The sequence below is a fragment of the Tachypleus tridentatus genome, chromosome 1, assembly GCF_004210375.1.
Source record: "Tachypleus tridentatus isolate NWPU-2018 chromosome 1, ASM421037v1, whole genome shotgun sequence".
In the NCBI taxonomy this organism is placed as follows: domain Eukaryota; kingdom Metazoa; phylum Arthropoda; class Merostomata; order Xiphosura; family Limulidae; genus Tachypleus; species Tachypleus tridentatus.
Window position 1 is genome coordinate 49,643,408 of NC_134825.1, and position 27,492 is coordinate 49,670,899.

At 31.7% G+C, this 27,492-nt stretch overlaps 1 protein-coding gene across 3 annotated transcripts in view; it reads left to right on the forward strand.

Annotated features, from left to right (window-relative positions):
* Positions 1-7,749: 7,749 nt before the first annotated feature.
* Vps35 (Vacuolar protein sorting 35) overlaps positions 7,750-27,492 on the forward strand; it is a 51,367-nt gene continuing 31,624 nt past the window's right edge. Inside the window, exons 1-3 of one of the 3 annotated variants that reach the window (XM_076496635.1) lie at positions 7,750-7,930; positions 16,306-16,358; positions 21,295-21,387. Coding sequence is in view for 2 of the 3 variants with exons in the window: in XM_076496623.1 (XP_076352738.1) it covers positions 17,411-17,518 (108 nt within the window). In the remaining variant the exon portion in view is untranslated. Of the gene's footprint in view, positions 7,931-16,305; positions 16,359-17,125; positions 17,519-21,294; positions 21,388-27,492 lie in introns of those variants that run through there. The other 2 variants (XM_076496629.1, XM_076496623.1) reach the window with 2 other exon arrangements.

A 27,492-nucleotide genomic window follows, 5' to 3' on the forward strand; every position in this document is an offset into this window, starting at 1 on the left:
TTCTGATTGTTTAGAAGTTCTGCTTTAAAAGTTGTATCAATTCCAGTTGAAGCTATAATCTTCTCTAAAAGTAATTTTTAGATATCCAGTGTCAAATTGTTACCACTCAGGTTCATACTAACATTACCTATAGAATATATGTCCCAAACACCTATGAAATGTACTATTTCAAGCAGGCTTCAAAGTGAATTACACATTTGGCCAGCATATTTATGCTCCTTAGTCACTGACTAGTAACAATCACAGTTAACATGGCTACCGTCCTTATGCATGCAAGTATTTTGAAATTATATGGTTGACGTAGAAACAGAGACTACATCCAATGAAAAGGGAAGGAAATTAAATTACAATACAATTTCTGAAACAAATAACCTAAGTCGCATCAGCACGGTGCAAGATCCATCCATTAGCTTTTGTCCATAACGTTCCCTTACATCTTTCTTCCATATGATTTATTCTTGATACAAACAAAGTATAACTTGCCCATTGGGTGACAGTGGAGTGTAAGTCCTAGTTAATTTTACCTTTCCACTGAACAATCCACTGTCTTGCAGCTCACACCAGCATCAATGACAATGTCAGGTGAAATATCATTTGTTATCTGGTAGCTATGTCTCTGTGTTTATAATTCATGTATGTGATGTATTTCAAATATCTAACAATTGTGCATTAATATACACCTAAGATGGGTGTAGTTTAAGTAAACTATTCAACAGTAAAATACATTCACTTTCCTAGATAGCCACAAGCAACATCTGAATTATCACAAAATCATTCTCCCATCCACCCACAGGGTTGGATACAGGATTTTTTGGTGGGGGTTATGATCGACTAAGTAACAGTGACTTAAGCCCAACTCAAAGTAAACTTTTCCTTGTTACTGTAACAGTAGCTCCTTGTTCCTGGGGAAATCCCACTCAGTGGTCTAGGTAATCAAAAATATTCTAATTGAGATGATCAGTATTTTATATTATTGATTTCCTATTAACCTACACAATTTTGTTATGGCCAGTGGGAGGATGTATTTCCTTCCCCACCCCCTCTCTATTCATCCCTGTCCACCCACCACACTTAGCACCAAAAAAAAAGAATGCAAATGAAATTCAGTGAAACAAGTACTTTTCCACTGAGATTTTATTACAGCCTAATTCACATTCTGTACTGATTATAGAATTCAACTCCATCACATACTGCACATCTGAAAGTCTGTATTTGCCTTATAAATGTTACTCAAGTTTCAATTTCACAGGCCATTTCATATAGTTTCTAGAGTAGACATCATTCCAGTGTTCACTGGAAAGCTCCACTTAAGTGCTCAGAAAACTAAGGTTTCAAAGTATTTTTGTATGTTAAACATACATCCTTACAATCATTTTCAGTTGGGCCCGCATGGCCAAGCGTGTTAAGGCGTGCGACTCGTAATCTGAGGGTTGCGGGTTCGCATTCCCGTCACCAAACATGCTCGCCCTTTCATCCGTGGGGGCATTATAATGTGATGGTCAATCCCACTATTTGTTGGTAAAAGAGTAGCCCCAGAGTTGGCAGTGGGTGATGATGACTAGCTGCCTTTCCTCTAGTCTTACACCACTAAATTAGGGACGGCTAGCACAGATAGCCCTCGAGTAGCTTTGTGCGAAATTCAAAAAGACAAACAATCATTTTCAGTCATGCCAGCTGTTCAAGTTATTGCATCTCATATTACCTCTGTTAACTATACTATGATCAAGTAATGTGTTTATATATGCAACATACCTTGAAATACCACTTGATAGCATAGAAAGTAAGGGTTGCAACACAGTTTCCAGTAGTTAATACAGGGTATTATCAATCGTTTTTGACATGGTGATTTCTAGCACATTTGGGGAGTTGGTTTTTTAACAGCCAATTGCAGAGCACACTGTACTAATTCAGAATACTAGAAACATACAGTTTAAAGCTGCTAACCTAAAGTTTACAAAGACATTTTAAAGCACACAACTGTTCTTACAACCTGAATACAAAAATTATTACTACTATTTCTTTGCTGATTTGAGCCTTGTTTTTTTTTATAAAATCATAATGCAGTCAATTTTTCAAAGGAGTAAATACTATATCTACTTAATATAAGCTGTCCTAATTGTGTAATGACCACATAATGTCCTAGGGATATTCTACCATAAAACACAACTTGATAGCTTGGGGAGGTATGGAACACTATTTTCTTTTACTTGTTGTCACTGATTTTTCAGTCAAGTAACCATACTAACTGCTGATCTGGCAGTTAATTCCAGCTATATCATTCACAAGGTCAGAGTTGATGTCTTGTTCAAGCAGCTAATCCACTGAAATTTCTTCTGAAACAGCCATATGAGCACTCCCAGTTTATTGTATTATATCATCTGAGTTCCTTTCATTGCTTTATAACATTATACGCTCAAGCTTTCATTGCTTTATTGTAAAATTTATTTCCAAGCACGTTCTTTTATTTCTATTTTGTGTACAAAATGTTGTTCTTACTACCTCTGAATTATCAGTCTGAACCTCTGGTTCCTAATTTGTGTATCCATTGATTGATAAAATAGCACAGTCTATAGTGGATGTATTGGATGAAAAATTAATTGTATCATTCAGAGCACCTGAAGAAATATGTATACCAGAGGGCAAATGTCAATAGCTTGTTATTTGTTCTGTACAAGTAATGTGTATTTTGCAAAGTCTGAAACTTCTTTCTAAGTCTGCAATGCAATGGCCACACATCACTATTCAGTATGATGTGATGTATAAGTACACTATATGCTTTATACCTCATTTATTAGTTATTTTGTGTGTGTGTGTGTTAGTTTTCACTAACATGGGGTAAAAAAGTCTAAAGTAATTTTATTCTTTCTGCCTTTGTTCCTTTATCATTCTCATTGAAGATAACACCTGATCTGCTTAAGGAAGGTATTGTTATAATTCTGCATGTTGTACAAGGTTCTAGCCAACTTGTTTGCAAATGGAAGGTTAAAAGATATCTTGAGACTGTAGCCTCTAGTATGTTTGAATGACAATGACCAGTTGTATGTATAATTATAGTTACTTTTAGTACATCCTATTTTACCTTTCAAGTAAGAAATATTAAATTCAAGCAGCATATTATAAGATCTTGACCAAAACAGTTGTTAGAGAAAACAACTTACAATCAAGCAGAGGCCAAAGCTTAGTACCTGAGCAAGTACACATGTTGTATTCATGTTATAATAAAGATATTTGATTTGTGTTTCTTAATTATTGCCAAGAAAGTATAAAAATATCAGTCACTGAGAACATAAAGTAGAAAAAAACCTTGAGTGAGAATGCTAGAGTTTGAATATTAAATAGAGTTATGGAATTAAATGTGGGAACTGATCTGTAAGGCATTATATGAGGAAACAGCGAGATTTTTTTTATTTATGCTTGTGCAAATAATATGATTAGAAACATATGGCCGGTATTGAATTTTCTGGAATTGAATACGAAAAATAGATGGCTCAAACTACACTTGCAGGAAAAAAATAACAGAAAGTTATATTTGTGTCCTGCAAATGTTGGCTGGTAACATTTCGGTTGTATCAAGCTGGAATCTAAATAACCGAAGTAATAAATGGAAGCTTGATGTATTGAATTTTCTGGAATTGAATACGAAAAATAGATGGCTCAAACTACACTTGCAGGAAAAAAATAACAGAAAGTTATATTTGTGTCCTGCAAATGTTGGCTGGTAACATTTCGGTTGTATCAAGCTGGAATCTAAATAACCGAAGTAATAAATGGAAGCTTGATGTTCCCAAGTTTTGTTAGATTATGACAGAATATTTTCAATTAGCAGATTAAAATATTCCCGAATTATTTAATTTTGTACAATATTTCTAATTCGTTCACAATACAAGGCCAATCATAGTGCATGAAAATGTGGAGTATGCATGATTGCCTGAGGGAAAGAGGAACATTTTCCTTGAGGTGTAGAAATTTGCCTTTGTGCTTAATTTGTTTTTTGAAGAAAGAGAGATGAAGATAAGATATTGATATCATCGTTTTTCAGCATATTAAAGTAACTCAAGCAGCAATATCTGGGTGGCATTAGATATAACATTGGTTACATATGGTAACTATATTGCAGTCTCTGCCCTCCACCATTTTTTCCTACCAGACCTTACCTTTTAGTTTAACAATTAGGTATGATAGTGAAGGAAACGTAGAAGACTTACAGGCTAGCTGTGGGCCGTCATCACAACTTATTTGGGTGAACCCCAAGACCGAAGGATACCTGCATTGATTGTGTTTTATGAACGAAGCTAAAGGTGAACACATAGAACTTGATTAATGTTTATTTCTAATTTTCACATTTCAGCACTTATGGGACATTCTAAAATAAAGTATTTTCTCATCAGAACCATTACAACTTTAACCCACGTTCTTGAATATTTTTCTTACAGGAATTATCAGATGGCACATACACTTCATAAAGTATCACCACATGCTGCCATTTTACCCTGACTGGGTACTATAAGTATACTTTTCTGTAACTGCTCTTTATTTCTTGGATATATTGTGGAAGCAACTTATGTACCCACTATTTTTATTGTCTTTCCAAATAGAAATCCTGCTTATTTATGCATTGCTGCTTGGGACAAATGAGCAGCTACACCACTGACATTTGCGTTGTTCATGGATTCTCACCTGCCAGAAAATTTGAGCGTTTCTTACCATAGTTTGAATATTTGTTGGTATTTTTCTGAAAGAACGCAGTTTCTGAAGATGATCCTTTATTTTTCAATGTTATAATCTATAAATAATTTTCATCTTGAAATTTCTAAATTTCCTATCTTAAAACATCATTTTGCCTTTGGTGTATGGTATTTTCAAGCAAAAACTGATTTCCTAACAAATATCAGACAGATCGACGAGCTAATGACAGCTGATTCGATCAGGAAATTGAAATAAGGGGGAGCAGTAATTTATATAATATATTTGAATTTTTATAACATATGTAACATAAGGATATTGACAAAATTAAGTTGGCAGAATTGAAAACAAACTTTATTTTTGGAAAATAAACAGAAAATGCAGGATACATACTTGCTCAGACAGAATCACAATTGCTTCTACTGAACTTTCTACTGAACCTTCATTGAACTAAACACAATTACTTTAAAATGAGTGTTCGCACAAAAAACTCCTAATAGAATCGAACAAAAAATGTGCCTGAATTCAGCAGATAAACTTGGTTTCTTTATATAATCAATAATCCCCCGCTGATACAGCTGTAAGTCTACAGACTTACAACACTAAAATCAGGGTTTAGATTCTCCTCTGTGGACTCAGCAGATTGCCCTAAGTGGTTATGCTGTAAGAAGATACACATACATAGAATCAGTAATATCACCTCATGACCATTACTCTTTCTCAGCACTGGTCAATTATTACACTTAGATATAACATAAACATTGCCAATGAAGGTTTATACAATCCTGATTATTTCAACGTGGATGTTATATGTTACTACAATATCCTTTCAAGTCAAATAGACATTATCTACCACAGAGAGGAACAAAAGTTAAACAACCAGAGCTAGGCAATCTCAATGATTTTTTTAGCTGCATATTTATACTAAAACTATATAAAAACTAAATAAACGTAATAGTTTCATTTTGAGTTTTATTTACTGATTAACTATATTTTATTACAATTTACAGCCTTTATAGATAGTAATACTTGTAATTTTGTTTTGGAATTTCGCACAAAGCTACTCGAGGGCTATCTGTGCTAGCCGTCCCTAATTTAGCAGTGTAAGACTAGAGGGAAGGCAGCTAGTCATCACCACCCACCGCCAGCTCTTGGGCTACTCTTTTACCAACGAATAGTGGGATTGACCATCACATTATACACCCACACGGCTGGGAGGATGAGCATATTTAGCGCGACGCGGGCGCGAACCCGCGACCCTCGGATTACGAGTCGCACGCCTTACGCTCTAGGCCATACCGGGCCTTACTTGTAATTAGAACAGATAATAGTTGCCCAGTCTTTTTCATAAATGAAACAAAATAACTTAAAGATTGTGTAAAAAATAACACCAAAAACACTTTCCCGTGCTCACGAGTATATGAATAAAAACAAATAATTTTTCTGAACAGAATGTCACAGTACTAAAACATGAGTTTAAAAGTAATAGGGAAAAATCAGAAAAGCTTTATTAATCAACTCAAACAATCTCACAATTAAGAAATACGCGGGCCGGCATGGCCAGGTGGGTTAAGGCGTGCGACTCGTAATCTGAGAGTCGCGGGTTCGCACCCCCATCGCATCAAACATGCTCCCCTTTTCAGCCGTGAGGGCGTTGTAATGTTACAGTCAATCCCACTATTCGTTGGTAAAAGAGTAGCCCAAGAGCTGGCGGTGGGTGGTGATGACTAGCTGCATTCCCTCTAGTCTTACATTGATAAATTAGGGACGGCTAGCGCAGATAGCCCTCGAATAAATTTGCGCCAAATTTAAAAATCAAACAAATACGCAGACACATTTCTATATATCTTTCATTGTTATTTTCCTACACAGTCCCTGATCTTATGGAAATATTTTACATAAAAAATTCAATAGTTTTATATCCATTCATTTGTGGCCTGGCATGGCCAAGCGCGTAAGGCGTGCGACTCGTAATCCGAGAGTCGCGGGTTCGCGCCCGCGTCGCGCTAAACATGCTCGCCCTCCCAGCCGTGGGGGCGTTATAATGTGACGGTCAATCCCACTATTCGTTGGTAAAAGAGTAGCCCAAGAGTTGGCGGTGGGTGGTGATGACTAGCTGCCTTCCCTCTAGTCTTACACTGCTAAATTAGGGACGGCTAGCACAGATAGCCCTCGAATAGCTTTGTGCGAAATTTCAAAACAAACAAACAAACAAACCATTAATTTGTATGTTTGTTTAGCCGTTAATAAACAAACTGTAAATTCATGCCGATTGATATGTACATGAACAAGCAGTTACTATCAATTCTTGAATTTAATTGCACTGTTAGACTGTTAAATGTTGATTTAAATACTAAAACGTTCTTTACCGTTAAAACTCGTGTATTTGAAAATGATCGTAGCAGTGATCGAAACATAGTACCTGTTCTAAAAACAAATCTTTTTTACTGTAACCCATCACCCTAGTCCAGCATGGCCAAGTGATTAAGGCACTTGATCGTAATGTGAAGGTCGCGGGTTCGAATCCCCGTCATAGTCAACATGCTCGCACATTCAGCTGTGGGGGCGTTATACTGTCACAGTGGACAATCCCACTATGCGTTGATGAAAGAGTAGCCCAAGAGTTGGTAGTGGGTGGTGATGACTAGCTGCCTTCCCTCTAGTCTTACACTGCTAAATTTGGAACGGCTAGCGCAGATAGCCCTCGAGTAGCTTTGCGCGAAATTCAAAACAAACCAAACCAAACCTATTATGTTAAGTATATATGATTTTCTTTATTAAATTTGTCCCTTGGTGGCTCTACGATAAGTCTAATTGGTTATAACGCTACAAATCTAGTTTAGACACCAGAGGTGGGCAGAACATAAACAGTTCATTAATTTTGTAGGCTGTGAGTGAAATGTTATTAATTTTTTTTTATGATGAGAAACCCACTTGAAATAAAAATGTCGAAACGTTGTTCTCCGCTTATCAATAAAAGTGTTAACACTCATACCAGCCGTCCGTTCTGAAATTTTAATTCTTGCTTTTGATTAGAAATTCTTAATAATATATATTTGTAAAGAGGGCGCTAATCTGCTTGTAGTTGTTTGGGGTGTGAAGTCACGAGAATTAATTGGACTTGCAACTTGAATTTAATACTGTTTGCGTTGACGTTTTTAAAACCAAGTTCACTCAGTTTCTAGTATATTTATTATTTCACCAGAAATTATCAGTTTCTTGGAAATACTTATTTTGCAGCCTAAAGGTAAGTTTAAAATGAGTCAAACACCGGTTCGACTTACTTTACTTTAAAGCTAGGACTAGCCTGTGTAAAGAAAGTTCGTCATGGAACTTTGATTCGGAAATATTACTTCAAACTCAGTTTATACGACTACGGGAGATTAAGTTCCGTTGCGTATTATATCACTCCAGAAAACTCTTCATTAAATCCTGATGTCACAGCAGTAAATTTTTCCCTTACTGTCTACATGTGGTATTCGCGTATAAAACCGGTTCCCAATAAATGCAACTGCAAGAAAAAGTTGCAATAACACTAGCAGTAAGAGTTTATTCTAGTAATTTGAGGTTCTTAGAGATAATTTGACACGGTTCTACTTGGGTTTAAGTGTGGAAGTAATGAGCTTGGACAGGTTTTAAACAAATGAGCAAAATGGCAGTTAAGTAGGAAACAATGTATTCAAATTTAAAAGTTTTAGTAACAATTCTAGATAGGGTTCAATAAAAATCAAATTATCTCACACAGAAGCTTGCATAAATTTCTGGGCAAACTTTGTTATGATGGATTCATCAAACTAAGACTCGTTGGGAAATTTGTTTCACCCAAGAATACAACATATGACCTGTATGGAACTAAAGTTGTGCAAGACTAACATATTTAATATTATGTAACACATTAACATTTCAATGACACTTCTTGAGCATTGACATAAGCCAGAATTAAATTTTATATCTTTTCTCTCTTATTTTTATAAAGTTGGGATTTGTGTAACATTAAAAGATAAATTAAAATGGTGGTAATAAATTACTGTTGTGAAAATGCCATTGGCAACTAGTATTGATACAGACACAGCAATAAGGTTAAGAAGTTTACAATGTTAGTATTACCCTGCTGTAGCAGGCCTAATGACAATACTTATTTTAATATCATTAAACCTGAATTAGTTTGTTTTGTTTTCCTTTACATTTATAAGAGCTTAGAACTAGATTTATTAAAATTTAAAAGCATCAGTATCAGATATGAATTATAAACATTAACATCATAAAGTTGTGCACTAATTTCATTGTATGATTTGTGAAAAAACAATATCACTATTTGAAATGCACATATAGATAAGACTATTTAACATGTAAAACCAAATCAGTGATGTTTTGTAGGTAGGTAATCTGAGCAATAAGTAAATTATATAAATTTAATCATTCAAAACCACTCTTCAAGCTTTTAAAGAAATACCATGGTTCTAGAATGTAAATATCTCATGTCCTTCAGAATTATAGGTGAGACTTCATCAAAAGAAAAATTAAATTGAATTTAAACAGTGTGTAAATGTGGTCTTGGTTTCAGAAGTGGATGATCAGTATAATTTACTAAGTGATTAACTGATTACATTCAACTATATGATTCCCACAAGATTAATCTTTTTCTATTTTAATTTATTTGTGTTTTGAGATTTTCAATCTACCCTTTGTTCAGTATGATGGACATTAACATTTCTTTGCTGGAGTTTGCCATTTGTGCATTTTGGCAAAACACCTATTTGAGATGACTTCACAGTCACCAATAAATATTATTTTTAATCAGCGGTGATTACTTATTTATCTTTTATAAATGAAATAATTGAACATTTTACTGTCACTGATCATGGTAATAAAAGTTAATTTTTTCTATATCTTTCAAAAAAATGTTTAAAACAAGGACTCTTCTTAGGAAGCATTGATTTTGTTATTTTCTATGAACATCAGTGTTAGTCAAATCTATGTCCTTGAACATGTCATAAGATTTTTTCTTCTAACAATAGGTTTTGGCAAAAACTAATATTTTAAAATTTTATGTTGGAGAGGGGGCTAACAAAGTTTATTAATTTAATATAAAAACTTGTTTAAAAAGTTTCAAAGTACACATAGAAGAACACTTGCTAACATGTAATGTACTTCATGGCATTGATTAAAAATGAGAAAAATTTATACTAGCATAGACCTGTAAAACAACTGTGAATCAAATTAAAATATTTATTATAATGTCACTTCTCTAAATAGAGAATATTTTTAATAATACAAAAGAATTCTAATTGCAGATGCTGGAATATATTAGTCCCCTTTTGCAATTGTTAAAGGTCATGTCACTGCAGTTGACTTGCATTCACATTTTATTGAACTACTATTTTATAAATTCATGGCAATAAGTTTAAAATAAAATTGTAGATCATAATTTAAACTTTAATTTTATATTAGTTAATTTCTTAACTTAAAAGTGAATGTTAAAAAACGCATCTAAATATAGATTTTAGTGAGTCATATGGTATATTGGATGCAGCATTGTTTAAAATTAAATGTCTGTATTGTCAAAATACTAAGTCTATAGTTTTGTACAAATTTAGAACTCAAATTTACTAGTATTATTAAGCTAGAATATAAAACAAGAACCTCGTATCTTTTGATTTTGCCAAAATACACTTATGTGCTGAATCAAACTCTTCCATTTTTGAAAATGTCTCTTATTAGAGTATGTGACATGAATAACCAATTAACAGCTTAGAATGTCCCCAATGTGGTTCTCTGTTTCATTTTAATCTCTGAAAAGGCTACCACATTCTTCCAATTTAAGTTTTTAAGGAGGTAGGTTGTCTTTAGTGTGATCAAAGTTTCATGTTTTATAAAATATAATAAAAACTTTAGATACTAAGCTTAATAAATGATAGTGAAATTCTGTGGTATTACGTGTAGTTATTTATAATTTTTTTGGTTATTTAACTGTATATATAATACCTGAAAAATTTATCTTCCACTTGGGAGAAAGACAATTTTTTATTCTACTTATTGATTTGTTGTTCTATATTTTAAGAAAAATAAGCTTAATAACCTATTTCTAAATAGTAATAATTTGCATACATATATGTAATGTATAGCAATTGAAATGTGACTGTATATTACAAAATACTATTCCACTAAAACACAAGGAAGGGTAAAGGTCTGTTTTATATTACTGGATATGTAGCATAAGTACCTGTGCACTGTGTCAATGTAAATTATGTAATGTTAGCAAGGTATGATTAAAAGGTCAATATAATAAAAAATGTTAGAATATAGTATCAAGAGACTTAGGCTGCTTAGACTAAACATTTGTAGTTTCTTGTTATAATATGTAGTCATTCTAGCATGAAACAAGCAAAATTTATATTTATTTCCTAATTTCTATGATGTTAACAAAGTTGGTCAAGCAATAAGACCCTAAATAGTTAGAGTAGAGAAAACAAAACTTTCTGAAAACAAATGTATGAAATGTATTTAGGAAGTTTTGGATATTATGCAAATAATATTTGAGATTTTGGGGTTGAAGAATAGTTTTTCATAACACAAAATCTCTTTGCACTCAGACTAGTAATGAAACACTATTTTCTCAAACAAATCTTTAGTAAAAATTGATTTTTTTTTGTATACAAAGTACTTGTAATCTTTACTAAAGGTCTACCAAGTTTTGTAAAGATACACATGCTGCATCAAAAGTTATAGTGCAAATACTTAACATACACAAATGTGTAGACAAACTTGTGTATTTTATACCAAGCCCATAGTGAAAGGGTTAAATCTTTAAGTATGACCTATATTAAATAAAGAAGTAATACTGTAACTTTTGTATGTTTTGTGTGTTAGTTAAGGCTAAAATTTACTTATTGTTATGAATAAATGAACTTGTAATGTTATTCTATGACCTAAAGTAGTTAATATTTCATTTTATAAATCACTTGGTAAGCCTAATTTGGAAAATTGTTCTCTGTCTTATGCTCTTTACCTTAAGAAGAACATTGAATTATGGAAAAGAATTACACTATGTAACAAATTTTGTTCCTGGATAGTATGTGTTATTTCTTAATTGCTTGTGTTGTAAAAGCATAGAAAATGGTCATTATTCCCTTCAAACTTTGCTCTTGTGACCTAGATAATAAAATTTAGAAATTTCTTTTTTCTATGTAAAAATGGGCAAATTTGCACATGTTCATTTACATAAGGTCTGAATAAAACAACATATGAATCAAAATTTACATGTATTTATACTAGAGTTATACAAAAATGAACAAAAATGTTTAGAAGTGAGTAGTTTTTTGAGACTTGCACTGTAATGTAAATCACTTTCACATATCAACCCCTAAATATAGTCTCCCATCATGTTTTCATTATACAATACTTGGTAGTGGCATTCAAAGTCCAGTATATCTTGGTGGAAGCACTTACCCTGCTCCTCTGAGTATGCTACCATGTTCTCCTTGAATTTATCAAGATGAGCATCAAGGATATGGACTTTCAGGAACATCCTGCAGTCCATTTTGCCGTAGTTTTTCACCAGAGCCTCAACCAGTTCCACATAATTTTTGGCCTTGTGATTGCCCAAGAAGCCCCGAACCACTGCGACAAAGCTGCCCCAAGCTTTTTTTTCCTTCCTACTGAGCTTCTTGGAGAATTCTGGCAATACATTAGTCAGACCTGATAATATACATTATGAGATGTTATGCCACCTTTCCTGGAACTCTTACTATTCTCCTAGCTGTCTTTAATTGGACATGGCAGGAAAATATCTATCCAGATGCTTGGCGACAAGCTATCATTCTCCCTATTCTGAAACCTGAAAAGGATCCAACGATTCCTTCGAATTACTGTCCCATTGCTTTGACAAGTTGTCTCAGTAAGATTGTAGAGAGGATGATCAATGCTCGTCTCGTTTGGTTTCTTGAATCTTAACAACCTCCTCTCACCTACTCAGTTTGGGTTCCGAAGACAACGCTCTATGATAGACTACTTAATTGGCCTTGAAACATCAATCAGAGAAGCCTTTTTAAGGCAACATCTTGTTACTGTTTTTTTTATTTAGAGAAAGCTTATGATACAACATGGAGATATGGCATCTTACGAGACCTTCACTCATCTGAATTGCATGGAAACTTACCCCTTTTCATCCAACAATTCTTAATGAAGTGTCGATTTCAAATCCGTGTGGACTCGACACTTTCTCATTTTTTCCCATAGAAACTTGGAGTCCTTCAGGGGTGTATTTGGAGTGTCACACTTTTCATTATAAAGATTAATGCCATCATTGAACAGCTACCCCCTACAGTTGCAAACTGTCTTTTTGTTGATAACTTCCACATCTCATGTCAGTCATCGAACACGAGGTTTATTGAACAGCAGCTACAAACTGCAATCAATCAGATACTGAAGTGGACCACGGCAAATGGTTTTGCACTTTTTCTCTCTAAAACCATTTGTATACATTTCTGCCACAAACAGGGAATCCACCCAGATCCAGAACTCCATCTTGATGATGTTGCACTTCCTGTCGTCTTGGGTCTTGTATTTGATTGTAACTTAAATTTTACATCGCACATCATGCAACTTCGTATCAAATGTCTAAAAGCATTGAACATTCTCCGTGTCCTCTCTTTTACTTCTTGGGGAGCAGATCGATACTTCGTGCTCAAAATTTATTGAGCCCTATTCAGATCCAAACTTGACTAGGGATCACCAGGAGCTTCGGCTTTGCATTGGAGCTTTTTGTACTTCTCCCGTGCAAAGTCTGTATGTGGAATCTTGTGAACCCCCTCTATATATTCGCCGTTTGTAACTGTCTCTAATGTATGTTTCCAAACTTTGATCCTTATCACAGCATCCTACCTGGAGTTGTGTTTTCCAACCACAATGGACCTCACTTTAATAACAGAAAATCTGCCATTGTTCCTTTTAGTCTGTATCCAGGCACAATTAGAAGATATGGATTTATCCTTGAATAGTATTGCAGTTTCTTCAAATCAGCCTCTTCCACCATTACTGTCCCCAATTGTAACCTACCTTTGAGTCATCTGAGGAAAGCAGATACACCCAATTGGAAATATCGCTCTTTCTTTGCTGAACATCTTTCATATGATCCATCCATTCCTATGTATACAGATGGTTCCAAATCAGGTGACTCAGTGGGGTCAGCCATGGTTTGTGACAGTTTTATTGTGGCACATATACTCCCCCCTGCAGTTTCTGTTTTTACTGCTGAATTGTATGCCATCTTTCTTGCCCTAAAACATATTGAAATAATGCAACATACAAATTGTACAATGCATACGGAGTCTAAAAGTCTATTGGTCCTGGAATCATTCCATGTTAGTCACCACACTCTTTTCATCAATATTGAAAACAAACTGGCCCATCTTTCTCTTTTACCTGTCTCTGTCCAATTCTTTTGGATACCAGGTCATGTTGGTATTTGTGGGAATGAGCTGGCTGACAGAGCAGCGAAGTCTGTCTGTTCTGAATTTATCATCCCAGTACCCATTCCATACATGGACTATGGTCCAGTTTTCAAATCCAAACTGTACACCAGATGGCAGGCAACCTGGAATGAGCAACACAATAACAAGCTTTTTCAAATCAAACCTTCTCTTGGTCTTTGGCCCTTTTAATTTAAGACTTAATTTAAGGTTTTTTATCGGACTATATAGTGTTTTAGCATGATTTCTTTTACACATTTTAATTTTAATTTTGACTTGAACCCAGGACTAGAAAGGCCAACTTCATGTGACTGTTAGCAAGGGTGTACTTCTTGCTTCAGTCTTCCTGGCAGTTCCTAATTTTACATATTTTACTTTTTACCTGAATTGCCCTGTACCTACACTGTACCACATCTTGTCTGGCACAGATAACCTTGTAGCTTTGTGCCAATAAACATTGAATACCTACCTACCTACCAATAAGTACTAAGTCAGTCTTACAAGCTTATGGTTATTAGTCTCTGTAAGACCATGTAGCAATGTTCAGTTTAGATTATTTTTTCCAAATCTAAATTCACGTAATCAATTGGAATTCAGCATTCAGTTATAGATAGAAGTTTTGTTAGAAAGATTGTTACTTAGGTAGTGATTTTTATGTGGTTTTGTGTATCCATTCCCACCTTGTTTCTATACATTTTTTTTCATTGCCAACTCTACATCACACTTAATGTTTGCAAATTTGTTATTACTTTTAAAAGAAACTGTTACATGCGAGTTACAAGACAGCAATATTTTAGGATATTTAATTTTAAACAAGTAATATACTATACATTGAAAGACTATTTTCACACACACACACAATTCAGTAGTCTAATTTAATAATTTCTGCTGGTATCTTTTATGTATTTTTGTATAGAATATGAGAGGTTTCACCTTTGATTGTTTAGTCAGTTCTGTGCATTGGGTTTCATAACAAGCAAAGCCATAAGTGTTTTTAGTACAATGTATGTGTTTACCTTAAGTGTAGTGAACATACAGTTTGCATCTTGTATATGGACTTTGCAACTAATTTATGGTAATATACAACCTTCCATTGATCTGAATCTGCTGAACAAAGCACTAAACTGTATTCACTCCAGTGTCAATTTAAACAATTTTAATTACTTCGTAGGAAAGAAGTGTGTTATCTATAAAATGAATTGAGCAACATAGTATATAGTCTTCAGTTTTAATAAAATTAATAATCTGCTAGTATAATGCAAATATTTTTTTGCTGTTTCCCTGACATAATGCATCACACAAGCATCTTTGCAACTTTCATGCATGAATAATCATACTTTTTTTCATGAAAAGCATGAGAAATAAACTGAGCTTCCACATTTTGTGATATTCTACTAGTGTAGTATGGTAAATTTAATTTTTTTACAATAGTGAAACTTCTGAATTTTCATTTAATGAAACAAACTACAAGTAAAAGTGAAACAAAGTTGTAAATGGATATGAAGTATAATTAACATCTGTTTGCATCAATATTAAAATCAAATTGTAAAAATGATATTAATAAATAACAGATTGTGAGGACTTTGTAAGGACTTTTTGTATTTATAAAAAAAAGGCTTATTTTTGAAATATTTTATTTTTATTATAATATACATCTCTATGAATAATGGTACAAGGAAAACTAAAAGCTAATAATTGTGTAAATTAATGAAGCAGAATTTAAACTGTTTTGGACTACATGTTATGGGTGAACAAATATTGTGTACTTAGGTTTGGTGAAAAGAAAAAATAATGTGTGTATACAGATCTCTAACAATTGTAGTAAATACATAGAAATTTTAATTTTAAGATCATTGTAGTGCATGATAGAATATTATCTTGGATAATTCTCATGCTTAAAATTGCTTGTTCTTTTCGCTACATTGAGACACTCAACACAGTTACCTTAAACTTCGTATCGGTGACACCCAAGTTCATCCTTTCCTTTCCTTCAACTTGCACTTGTTCATTAACAGTTTGCTGATCATTAAGGTACTTTCTCACACCTTGTACAATTTGTAAGCTGTTTAACTAAGTTTGTATATTAGTGATTACAATAAAATAGTTTTTCATCTTTCAAAGGTGTATTAATTAGTGTTTCTTTTGATTTTAGATCATCAATATTGGTTGTGATTAGAACATTTTGGCAGAAAAATATTTAGAATGGTAAGTATAACTTCCAAATACTTTTAATAGTAAATAAAACCTTTGTTTATATCAGCTTTTTTGTTCTCTGTGTGTATACAAGTTATGAATGATCACTACGTGTTGACTATTAAGACAGTCTCTTGTTTAAGAAGCTGCAGGTTGAGTGTTGAAAGAAAAAAGCTTTAATCTAAGAAAAAAAATGCAAATCTGAGTATAAAAGTGTTAATAAATAATTGTTTCTACTATGAATTTGAATCCACATTTCAAGAAATGTTTAGCTGTGAAATTGTTTTTCCAGAAAATCTAAATGTGTAAAATGTGTTTGTAGCTGGTGCTTTGTCCTAGATTCTGCTGGTGGAGCACTGTAAGCTCCACCAGACCCCAAATAGATTTAAAACTTTCCTGGATAAAATCTTCAATTCATTGAATTTGGAATTGAAAATGGAATTTATAAGAAACATATATATTATTTTTCATTTATATTAGAAATAAATATATAAAGTTTTCTATTACTTTTCAGTTAGAAAACTTAAATTAGGGAATTTTGTTTTTTAAAGAAACTGAAGAAGCTGTACATGTAGTACTTTTATTTTATTGGTATATCGATTTATCTATTCACAGTTTAAGACATTAACGTTTGACCTAGAAAAAAACTTGTTTGATGGATGATAGAAAACCAGCTCTGTCAAGTAAGAGGTGCCCTATAGGTGGAGCTTGAGAATTAGGCCACTTTGCAGAGTTTACACATGTGGAGAGTCACATGTCCATTTATTTGCAATCTGTTTGTACATGTAGTGGGAGATCAGGTTACTGAGAATATCAAGTTTAGTCTTGTTAACTGTAGAATTAATTTGTAACACATAAGCTTAAGTACTGTTTTCTGAGAATACATAAAAAATGTCTGGTTGCTGCATGGTGGTTTTTTACAAAAGGGCCAGCTCTGTTTTAAAGGTGCATTTAATTAAGTGAATCATGATGTTGGTTTCATAAAACAAATGCTCAAGCACTAAATTGTAGGACTAATCACAACTGTTGGAAAAGGTGTTCTGAACTTATTTGTGGAACCCAAGATGATAAATTTTCCTTTTCCTCCTCCTCCTGATCCCAGTTTACTTAAATCAAGTTTTACATGCTCTTTTTACATTGAAGGAAATGATTTAAGTCAAAAGAAGCTAAAGGTATGTTTATATATGCATTTCTAAGTATAAAAGCAACAATATCTAATGCATAGGCACATAAATCTATTGTATGATCAATGTCAAATACAGAAAACAAAATGTATTTTTGATTTAGTCCATCATTAATATATATATATTAGGTAATATTTTATATATCAGATATTTTAAAAAATGCAGCTTTTTCTGTCACTCACAAACTTCAAATGTCAGTAATTTTTATATCTACAGATATTTTTAAATATGTCATGTTGGTTAAGAGAATTGATTATTACAGTTTTATGTGCATGTACATGTTCATTTATTTTAGAAACTGTAACAATAGCCAGTTTAGATTATAAGTCATAATTAAATAATTAATTATAATTACAGTATACATTTTATGTTTAAACATTTGTTTCTTCAAATCAAATAGCTGACTGTAACCAGTGTTATAGTTTTACACCTCATGCACTTTGGATTTGGGCTGTAGTTTTAAAACAGATTTAAGATAATTTAAGGAACTAAAATATAGTTGAATTTGAAACTTAAAAAAGATGAAATAGAATAAATGTGCTGTATGTAAAGTCACATATAGATTGAAATTATAAAATCAAAAATAAGTACAACTTACCATTTAAAACACAAATTATGAGAAACAACTTAAAAAAAACAATAGTAAACTCATACTTTAGTAACCTAAACCTATATACCTTGTGTGTGTGTGTAAAATTGATATCCTTTCCACAATGTTAGACACATATTAAATTGCATTGATAAAATTTACTTTTTTATGATACTTCAAAATGATTTATGAAAAGTATGTCATATAAACATCATTTTGATACCTTTTTAATACAAAACTTCTTTACTTTTCTTGACCATAAAGTACAAGTTATTTATGGTGAAAAAAATTAAAGTAACTAAGTGTAATTAATACATATAATGCATTTAAAAGATTAAAAAATATTTGCATGTAAATTTTTGTTCACTGTTTTATGCAGTACTTTACTTCAGATGTTGCTTTTCATATTAATACTGATGGTTTCCTGAAATAATTCACCCATACTAATTTATGCTGTTTCTAGTGCATACAGCCTGACCAGAAACCAAGTGATAAAATGTGAACTTGACACGACATTGATTTACAGCCAGAAACAACACAATTTAACACTTGAGTTTTGTAGTAGGATTTTAAACACCAGTATAGTAGCATTTGTGTGTTTACCTTGATCTTTGTAAAGAGAAACATTTGTGCTAAGAAGAGAATTAAATCTGATACTTACTGGTCTGATGAAGTGAATTTTGATGTTTGATAACCAGTATGTACTTATTTCATTGATTTTTATTGTTCCTAATAAAACTGCTACCTCTTAGATGAGTTGTGTAGAAAAGCTTGTCTTATTTTCTAAAAAATGTTGCACTACTCATATGTGTACTTCAATATTTTCCATAAATGTATTCTTGACATCTGAGTTGTACATAATATTTATCACATAATTCAGATATATGCTTGATGTAATACTTGAAGGTTCAAAACCACTAACAGTTTTTAGTAAATAACCTATTTCAGAAACTAAAATTTGTCATTTCAAAGTGGTTTTGAAGTGTTGAACACTATTTATACTTCCAATAACTTAGAAATGCCAACAGTATTATCAGTTGTGATCTAAATGGGCTTTCTATTTGCTTTTCTCTTTAGCTGGTTAGATTAAGAAATGAGTAATTAAGAAGCAGGGTGTTGATAACATTATAGGGGGTTTCCCAAAATACTGTTGCATTTATTACATGAGGTAAAAAGCTTTCATCATTTCTCTTAAAATATATTTGATATGTGAGACTCCATTCTTAACATTCGTCTCTTCTGTTTGTACAAAGATAAGATTGAACATAGATTACAAGCTTCTTATCATAATATTTATTTAGTTTATGTACTGTTAATGAAAGCGTCCACAACATATCAACACCTTGTTTTGTGATGTTATTGGAAATGATGAAGATAATTTCTGTTTTAAAGCAGCATTCATGAAAGATTTTTACTCCTTGCATCTAATCTAAAATCTATATTTAAAGCTGGAGACATTTTACCAAAAAACATCACTTTAATAAATCAGTCTCTACAAACTCCCATATTACCAGAATATCTTTTATCACCACTTCCCACCCACACAATAACTCGTTAATATAATTAAACAAACAAACTTTCAGGTCTTAAAAGGAAAGGATGCAGTATATTTTTGATGTCTTTGTAATAGCATATGAATTTGTAAGGATCAAAATATTACTTTCCTGCATTATCAAAGAAATTTGGTGAGGAATTCCTTTTTTTTAGTTTACTTTCTTGATTGGGACTGCATGGTTCATCCATATTCTTTTACACATGACCAGTAAAAGTGAATATATTATATGGATTAAATATACAAAAGTAAAATTCATGAGGGAATGTAATTTTATTTCATTATTTTAATCCCCTTATTTGATACAGAATTTAGATGTTCCTCGTTTAAAACAATAGTGCAAGGTTATTAAAATGTTGATTTTGTTTCAGTATCATCATAGTCCAACTCGTAATGGTTATGTCTGTAACTGTCAATGATTCAAAAGGATACAGAAAACTAAAAGATGCACTTGAAGAAACATTTTACCTAATGCTTGAATGAACAATATTCAATCATGTATTCAGCATTTTTGGTAGCAACGTCAGTACTTTCACTGACAGAAATCATTTCTTTCATTTTATACTTCTTTTTTTATCTCTTTTTCTCTCTTGGTCTATTTCTCCTTTTTTTTTGTCCAAAATTCTCAGTAATTTATTTTCCATGGAAATAATATTTTATAATGCTCTATGATAGTTTAAATTTATTTTTAATAATTTATAGTATATTATAGCTTTTCTATAGTAATAAAACATGTGTGGAAGTGTCTGTCATTTAGTACCCTTGTTCCAAAAAAAAAGAATCTAGAGACCTGAAACTTTGTGCAAATACTAAGGTAATTCTGAGGGTGTAAACCTGGGTATTATTATTATACATGGACTTTTCTTGATGTTAAAATACTTCATTTTGTGACCTTTTGACCATCTTACTATACCCTTCATTGGGCAACAGTTTACTGGACAATAAAACTGTTTAAAATAGGTATCTGGGCAACACTCATAACTGACAACTGGTATTAAAGTTAAATGCAGACAATTGTGATTAATATAAAATATAAATCAGTCATTTTGATATGGTAAACATAAGGTAAATACAATTATTGATATTAAGGAAAGAAAAATAAAACAATATATCAATCTTCAAATAATACATTGTGAAATTAAAGTTAAACCATATAGATACTGTGTTTGTAAAAGTTTCTAAATATTGTCATTGATTTTATATTATGGAGTAAGTTGAGTAGTTTGGTTAGGCCCTCTAGTGGCATAGTAGTATGTCTGCAGACTTGTACTACTAGGAGTAGATATAGAATAAGCATACTCAGGTTTAATAGTATCTACCACATCAAAGTTGTAGTGTCAATAAAAACTTTAAAATCTAATTTTTTTCTACACAAGAAAGATTGGATTTTTGATCTTATTTAAGTGGAAATATCATAAAAGGTCTATATTTTAGAGATGTGTTGCTTTTTTTTTTAAGAACAGATAAGTTGAATGCATAAAATTCTGCAAAAATAGATTTTTATTTGCTTTATTTTGGAAAGGCAGAGGAGAGCTAGATATGTTAAACACTTTTGACACTAATTATGTATCTCAGAATAAAATGTTGAGAAAAAGGAAAACAATTCTGATTGTCAATCAACAGCAACAAAATGTATGCAATAAGAGAGAAGAGTGAGTCTCCACAAGAAACCAAACCTCATTTACATGGAGACATTGCAATGACTGTTAGGGATGGGTGAGTGAACTGTGCAATAAATTTATGATTTTATTGATTTTCTTTAATTTTTATGCCCTTAAGCAATTTACCTGTCAGAAATACTGACCATTTAACATGTATAGTCACATGAAAAGCAAAATTTTGATCCTTTCTGTGTGTGTGTGTGTGTGTGTGTGTGTAAAAAGTTAAACACTAGCCCTCTGTTCAGTTAATATCTGGGCAATGCCGAGTAAGGATGGCTTGTATTTTAATGTGAATGATTTTCTAGACTAGTATATTAGTGTCTACCTCTGTCAGGTATCCACATGGTTAGATTTTTCCATTGTTATAAGTCTCAACAATTATTGCATTGTTTATCATTATGTAATAATAAATTGTTATCACAAGATCATATGCCCATCTGGTAAAATACTGTATTGTTAAAAATTTGGAACATTTGAAATGGTTTTTACTTTTACCATACCATTTAGCACAAGATCTAAAGAAGGGTGTTGTCCAAAATCAGTGTGAACAAACAAATATAAATAATTAGTTTTGTGAATATTTTACTAACAGTATACAAGAAGATACCCAGTACAAGTGTTGTGTATATGTGTTGGTTTTCCTAACACATGATATTTATTTAAAACTTGTCTGTACTTATTTTGGTTTTCAGAAGAAGTTTTTTTTTGCAAGAGTTTAACTTATTGTTAACCATTTAGCTTTAAGAAGCTTCTACAGGTATTTTAACTATAGTTTATAATCCTTTTATAAGTTGGATCTAAAATTGTTTTCATAGACGTTGCTTTTAATTTAAATTCCTCTATTTTTATTACTTAATGTGTTTGTCATACTTTAGTTTCTCTAAAGTTTAATGTAATGGGTAAAGTATGAAAGTAATATATGTAGAGGTGTAAAACAAATTACAAATAATAAAACATTTTAAATGGTATAGTTTTAAGATAAAATATAATGAAATCAATTAATACTTTTGTGATGAGTCATGAGTCAAGTGCCATGTTATCATATTTTTTGATTTGCATAAATTTGTCAGTAAGTTTAGAATCAAATTGTAATTTATAATTCAAACTTTTATAATATAAGTGAGCTAGTTTCTTAATTTAAAAGTAAATATTAAAAGAATGCATTTAAATATAGATTTTAGTGAGTCACATTACATGTTGAATGTGACATCATTATAGTTTTATACAAATTAGGAACTCACTAATATTATCAAGCTAGAATATAAGTAAGAACCTCATATATTTTTATTTTGTTTTGGTATGGCTTTTGTACTGAATTAAACACAATGACCCCATTAAACTCTTTGCATTTTTGAAAATGGTCCTTTATATACACTTCAATATATGACATGTGAATAACCATTTAACAACTTAGGATATGCCAATAGTGGTTTTCTCAGCCATCTTAATTTGGAAAAAGGTTACTGCATTCTTTCAAATGAAGTTTTCAAGAATGTGAGTTGTGTCTTTGATCTGCTCAAAGTTTCATATTTTTTTAAAATCTAAATACTTCTTAGTTTCTAAGCTTAATAAATTATAGTGGAATTCTATGGTATCTTTGCAGTTATTTATGATTTTTTGGTTATTCATCTGTATGTATAAAACCTAAAAAAGATTGTTTGATATCCTCCACATTCAAAATTTTAAAAGGGTTAGTAGGAACCTATGTCCAACAACAACTGAGTACCAAGGTTGTAGTGAGAAGAGATAGTTTCCTTCACTTCTTGATTTATTGTTCTATATTTTAAGAAAAATAAGTTTAATAATCTGTTTCTAAATAATCTATGTACATATATAATATGTAATAATTGAAATGTGACTGTATATTACAAAATACTCGTCTGCTGAAACACAGGAAAGACTAAAAGGCCAATTTTATATTACTGGATACGTAGTATAGGTGTATGTGAACCACATCAATAGAAGTTATATAATGTTACCTAAGTGTGACTGGAAGGCTAATATAATAAAAAAAAAAATAAATAAATATGTAAATGTATAGCATTATGAGACTTAGGGTACTATATTTTTGTTATATGTAGTCATTCTAGCTTGAAAAAAGCATAATTTATATTTCCCAATTTGTTTATGATTATTACTATATTTAAGTGACACATCTCACATAGAGTACAGAAAATAATATAAAATATAAAGCTTTACTGAAAACAAAAGTTTGAAATGTATTTAGAAGATTTTAGAGATTATGCAAATATTTGAGATTTTGGGAAAAGGATAGTTTATAATCATAACATGAAATCACTTTGCACTCAAACTAGTAATTAAAGAGACTTAATATTTTCACAAACAAATCTCTAGTAAACATATTTTGTTACAAAATCTGATTTTTTGTGTATGAAAAGCTTGTAATCTTCACTAAAAGTCTACCAAAGTTTATAAAGATACACCTATTGTATAAAAAGTTATAATGCAAATACTTGATGTGTGCAGATCTGTAGACGAATTTGTGTGTTATACACCATTTGAACAGATAGTTACAGATATTTTATGTTTATGCCATTGGTTTAGAAAAACATTGTAGTTGCTATCAGAAGATAGTGATGCAGATACATTGTTATACATATTTGCTTTCTAGTTATATTTGTGTGTATCTATTTACTTTTAGAACCAGTTTCTTGAAATATTTTTGACATTTCACTCATTTCATATTTTATATAACTCTGATCATCAACTGTAGGTTGATTCAGGCAAACACATCTTAACAGTGCACATCTTTGACAATGATTTTTTTTTTTTTTAATAAGTATATCTGTTAATTTGAGTGTAACTTAATACATATTTTGTTCTGTAGGTGGAATCAGTTAAGTATGTGTTTGTTCTGAGTGAGGTGGTGTACCTTCGGAATGTTTTTTTTTTTAACTTTAAATGTCTTAACCAAATACATTAATGTAAAATCTGGAGTGTGTAGCATTTGAAAATTTTCAAAATTTATTAAAAAACTAGCTTGTTTACCTGGCTGTTGGATGGGTGAAATTAAAACATATTTGTAACAAGGGATAGAAAATTGTACTTGTATTATTTTCTTAATAAACATTAAAAGTACAAACACTGAAAAGAAAGACATATAATGAAAATTTTAAGGAAGTTCACATGAAATATTTCATAAATATTGTGTGCAGCCACTGTAACTGAATTGGAGGTGTATTTTCAACAAGGGAAACAAAACATTGGAACAAAACTGAAAGTTGGTAGTATGGGTACACCAATCAAACAACTCTGATAGGCATACAAATGCAAAGGATGTGTAATAAAAAAAACAAAAATCCAAATAAAAGGTTGGGATTTATTTTTTCATCAATTTTAATACTGACTTTTGGCTTTGTATGGATGGTAAGTCACTGGTTTGTCCTTAGCAGTGAAGCATGTGTTGCATACAAGTCTGACTATTGCCTGAGTTATTTTCAGTTTCTGATTTCTTCATTCTTGTGTAGTATTTCTGTGTCAGAGCTGTACCAACACACAGGTTGGAAATTTATTATAATACTTATGATAAGGGGAATTTTATTCAGTAAAACCTAATATTAAAGATGGTTCAGAAACTTTCTTATGTCACAGATGTCATTATAGATTGAATTTATGTACATGTAAATGACCATTTTTTGCACCACATTTTAAGCCTTCTCAGACTTCATTATTGTTTTTGTTTTTTTTAAATACTAGATATAGCAGGTGGTCATAAACAAAAAATTGACAAGTTTGGACACAATGTCACCAATAGCTTCTTAAGCAAGTAAATTATGTATGGAACTTTAATTATTATTTTTTTTATTAACAATGGCAAATAACATTTACGAGTTTGCCATGATTTTGAATTGATGCACATTTAATACTATAGTTGTGTATAATTTCTCAAAATCACCTTATCTCCCACCACAGTGAAAATCTTGTGCCTAGAGCACATGCATTTTAAGCATGTGATAAGCACCAAAAAAAGACAACTTAAATCCGAGGAAAGATTTAAAACCATAACAATTTAAAATCTGCTTATTTATTTGTTATCTTTTGTTATTCCTGAGTTGGAAATAAAGAAAATATATTATGAATGTTTTATTTTTATCTTGTGCTGTGGCAGTCTAAAGTCAGTGGCATCATAAAACTAAAAAAAAAAAATGCTTACTTAATGAGTAATATAGCAGATTGTTTTTTGAAAGTAATGTGTAATAGTAATATTAGTACTTTAATTTTTAGTAAAGTATGATACGTAATACTAATACAAATAATGTTGCTCAACAGTTGTTAATAGGTATCAAAACAATGCCTGCAGTTTCTTTAAGGAAGGCCCATTATCATAAGTTATCCCACCTTAATTAGGTTGTCTTATAAACAACAGAGAAAAAAATTTATTTTAGAATGGAGTTTTTTTTTTTGCTTGCTTTTCTTTCATAAACAACTGGATTAAGAATTATTCAGTTTATCCATACTTAAACCCAGGATTGTAAGCCTTCATTAGATGGCCATTTCAACAAGGTGTAAGAAGTTCAAGTTGGGTAAAGCTTCCATCAGTGCACGTACTTCATCTAAGCATGTTACTGCAATGTAATCAAATAGCATATGTGCAAATTCAGTTGCATAGTTTGAATGAACAATGGTAACAAATGTTTGCTACTATTTCTGTGGTGGTAGATAAGTTAAACAAGTATTTTGGATGAATTAATGACTTAAAATTTATTTATCCAAACAAATTTGATAAAGCAATTACTCAGAAGAAGTGATTTTGTTCATTATCCCTGAATTTCAACCAAAGTGCACTCCTAACATTCACATGTTGGTAGTGGTATCTCAGTCACTATAAATCTAGGACATACTGTGTGATTTTTAGATATTCAAGAAAAGACTTGAAGAGGTGATGAAAAGTGACTTGATGATGCATCCCAAGAGTATTCTAATGATGCTTTTTTATTGATATTCAAATTATGCTAGACAACAGCTAACTACACGTGAAAGGAAACTTGATAAATGATATTAAAGATGCTAACCAGAATGTATCATATCATGTGATGACAAAGAAGAAAAGTCAGGCTATTCACTGCAAAGCAAATTGCTGTACAGATTTCAGTGTGTAGGGGCTTCAAACATTGCAGTTGTAAAATGAGATGTACGTTTTACACTGATGCATATCTGTAATGTTTGAAATGGGGTAGACTTGTCATTTTAAGCATGGATAATTTTATTGAGTAAAATATATATCTAGTTCTGATAAAATATATTTAATTGAGAGTTAAAAGGTCTTCAGAGAAATCCCTCGGCATCTATTGTGTGAGAAGAACTCGTGATGAGATTCCCAAGTAGATACAGTTTATCAAATGTATTTTACATCTGATACATTTGAAGGTTATTGGTTTTCTAGAAGAAGAACCTGTGGACACAAATTACCAGGAAATAATGGAGAAGTGGATTTTAAATACATAAGTAATTATCACTATACTTTATGATGAAATAGGAATAAAGCCTCATATTGCCTTATAGGACTTCAAGGAAAGTTTCAATGACAAAGTATAATATGGGGTTTTGTGTCTTGCAAATGAAAACTAAGATAGGAAAATAGAAACTATTACAATTTGTGACTCTACTGGAAATGAACTAATTGAAATTCACTCATTGATTCCTGTAATAACAGATTTTTAAGAGCCACTCATTCATGTTACTGCTCTTATTCATATGTTTGGCTATTGTTTGTACTAAAATATCAACATTTCTGGTCAAGTTTACACTAAAAATAGCAGTCAGTCCTGATCTAACTTGGTCAATTTTGACAACCAGTTCAGAAGTATTATCAAAGCTAGTTTCATTTTTTGTGTGGATTTAGGACTTCACTGAAAAACTAGTAATAGTGGCTCTTATTATGTGAAAAGTTTTTGGATTTGGTTTGGTTAAGTTGCAGTATCTGGGTTGAGTAGTAGTTTATCTAGACATTTAGCTTTGCTGTAGATACATACAGGCCACCCTCTAGAGCACTGTCATGGGCCACACAATATAACTTGGTTTTATCCATGAAAATTTTGATATTAATTATTTGTATTTGGAACATTGTAACAAAATGAAGAAAAGTTTGGCAAGTATGACAAAGAAAGAGTTAACTAAGACATTTTGCTTAGTGTTAAGA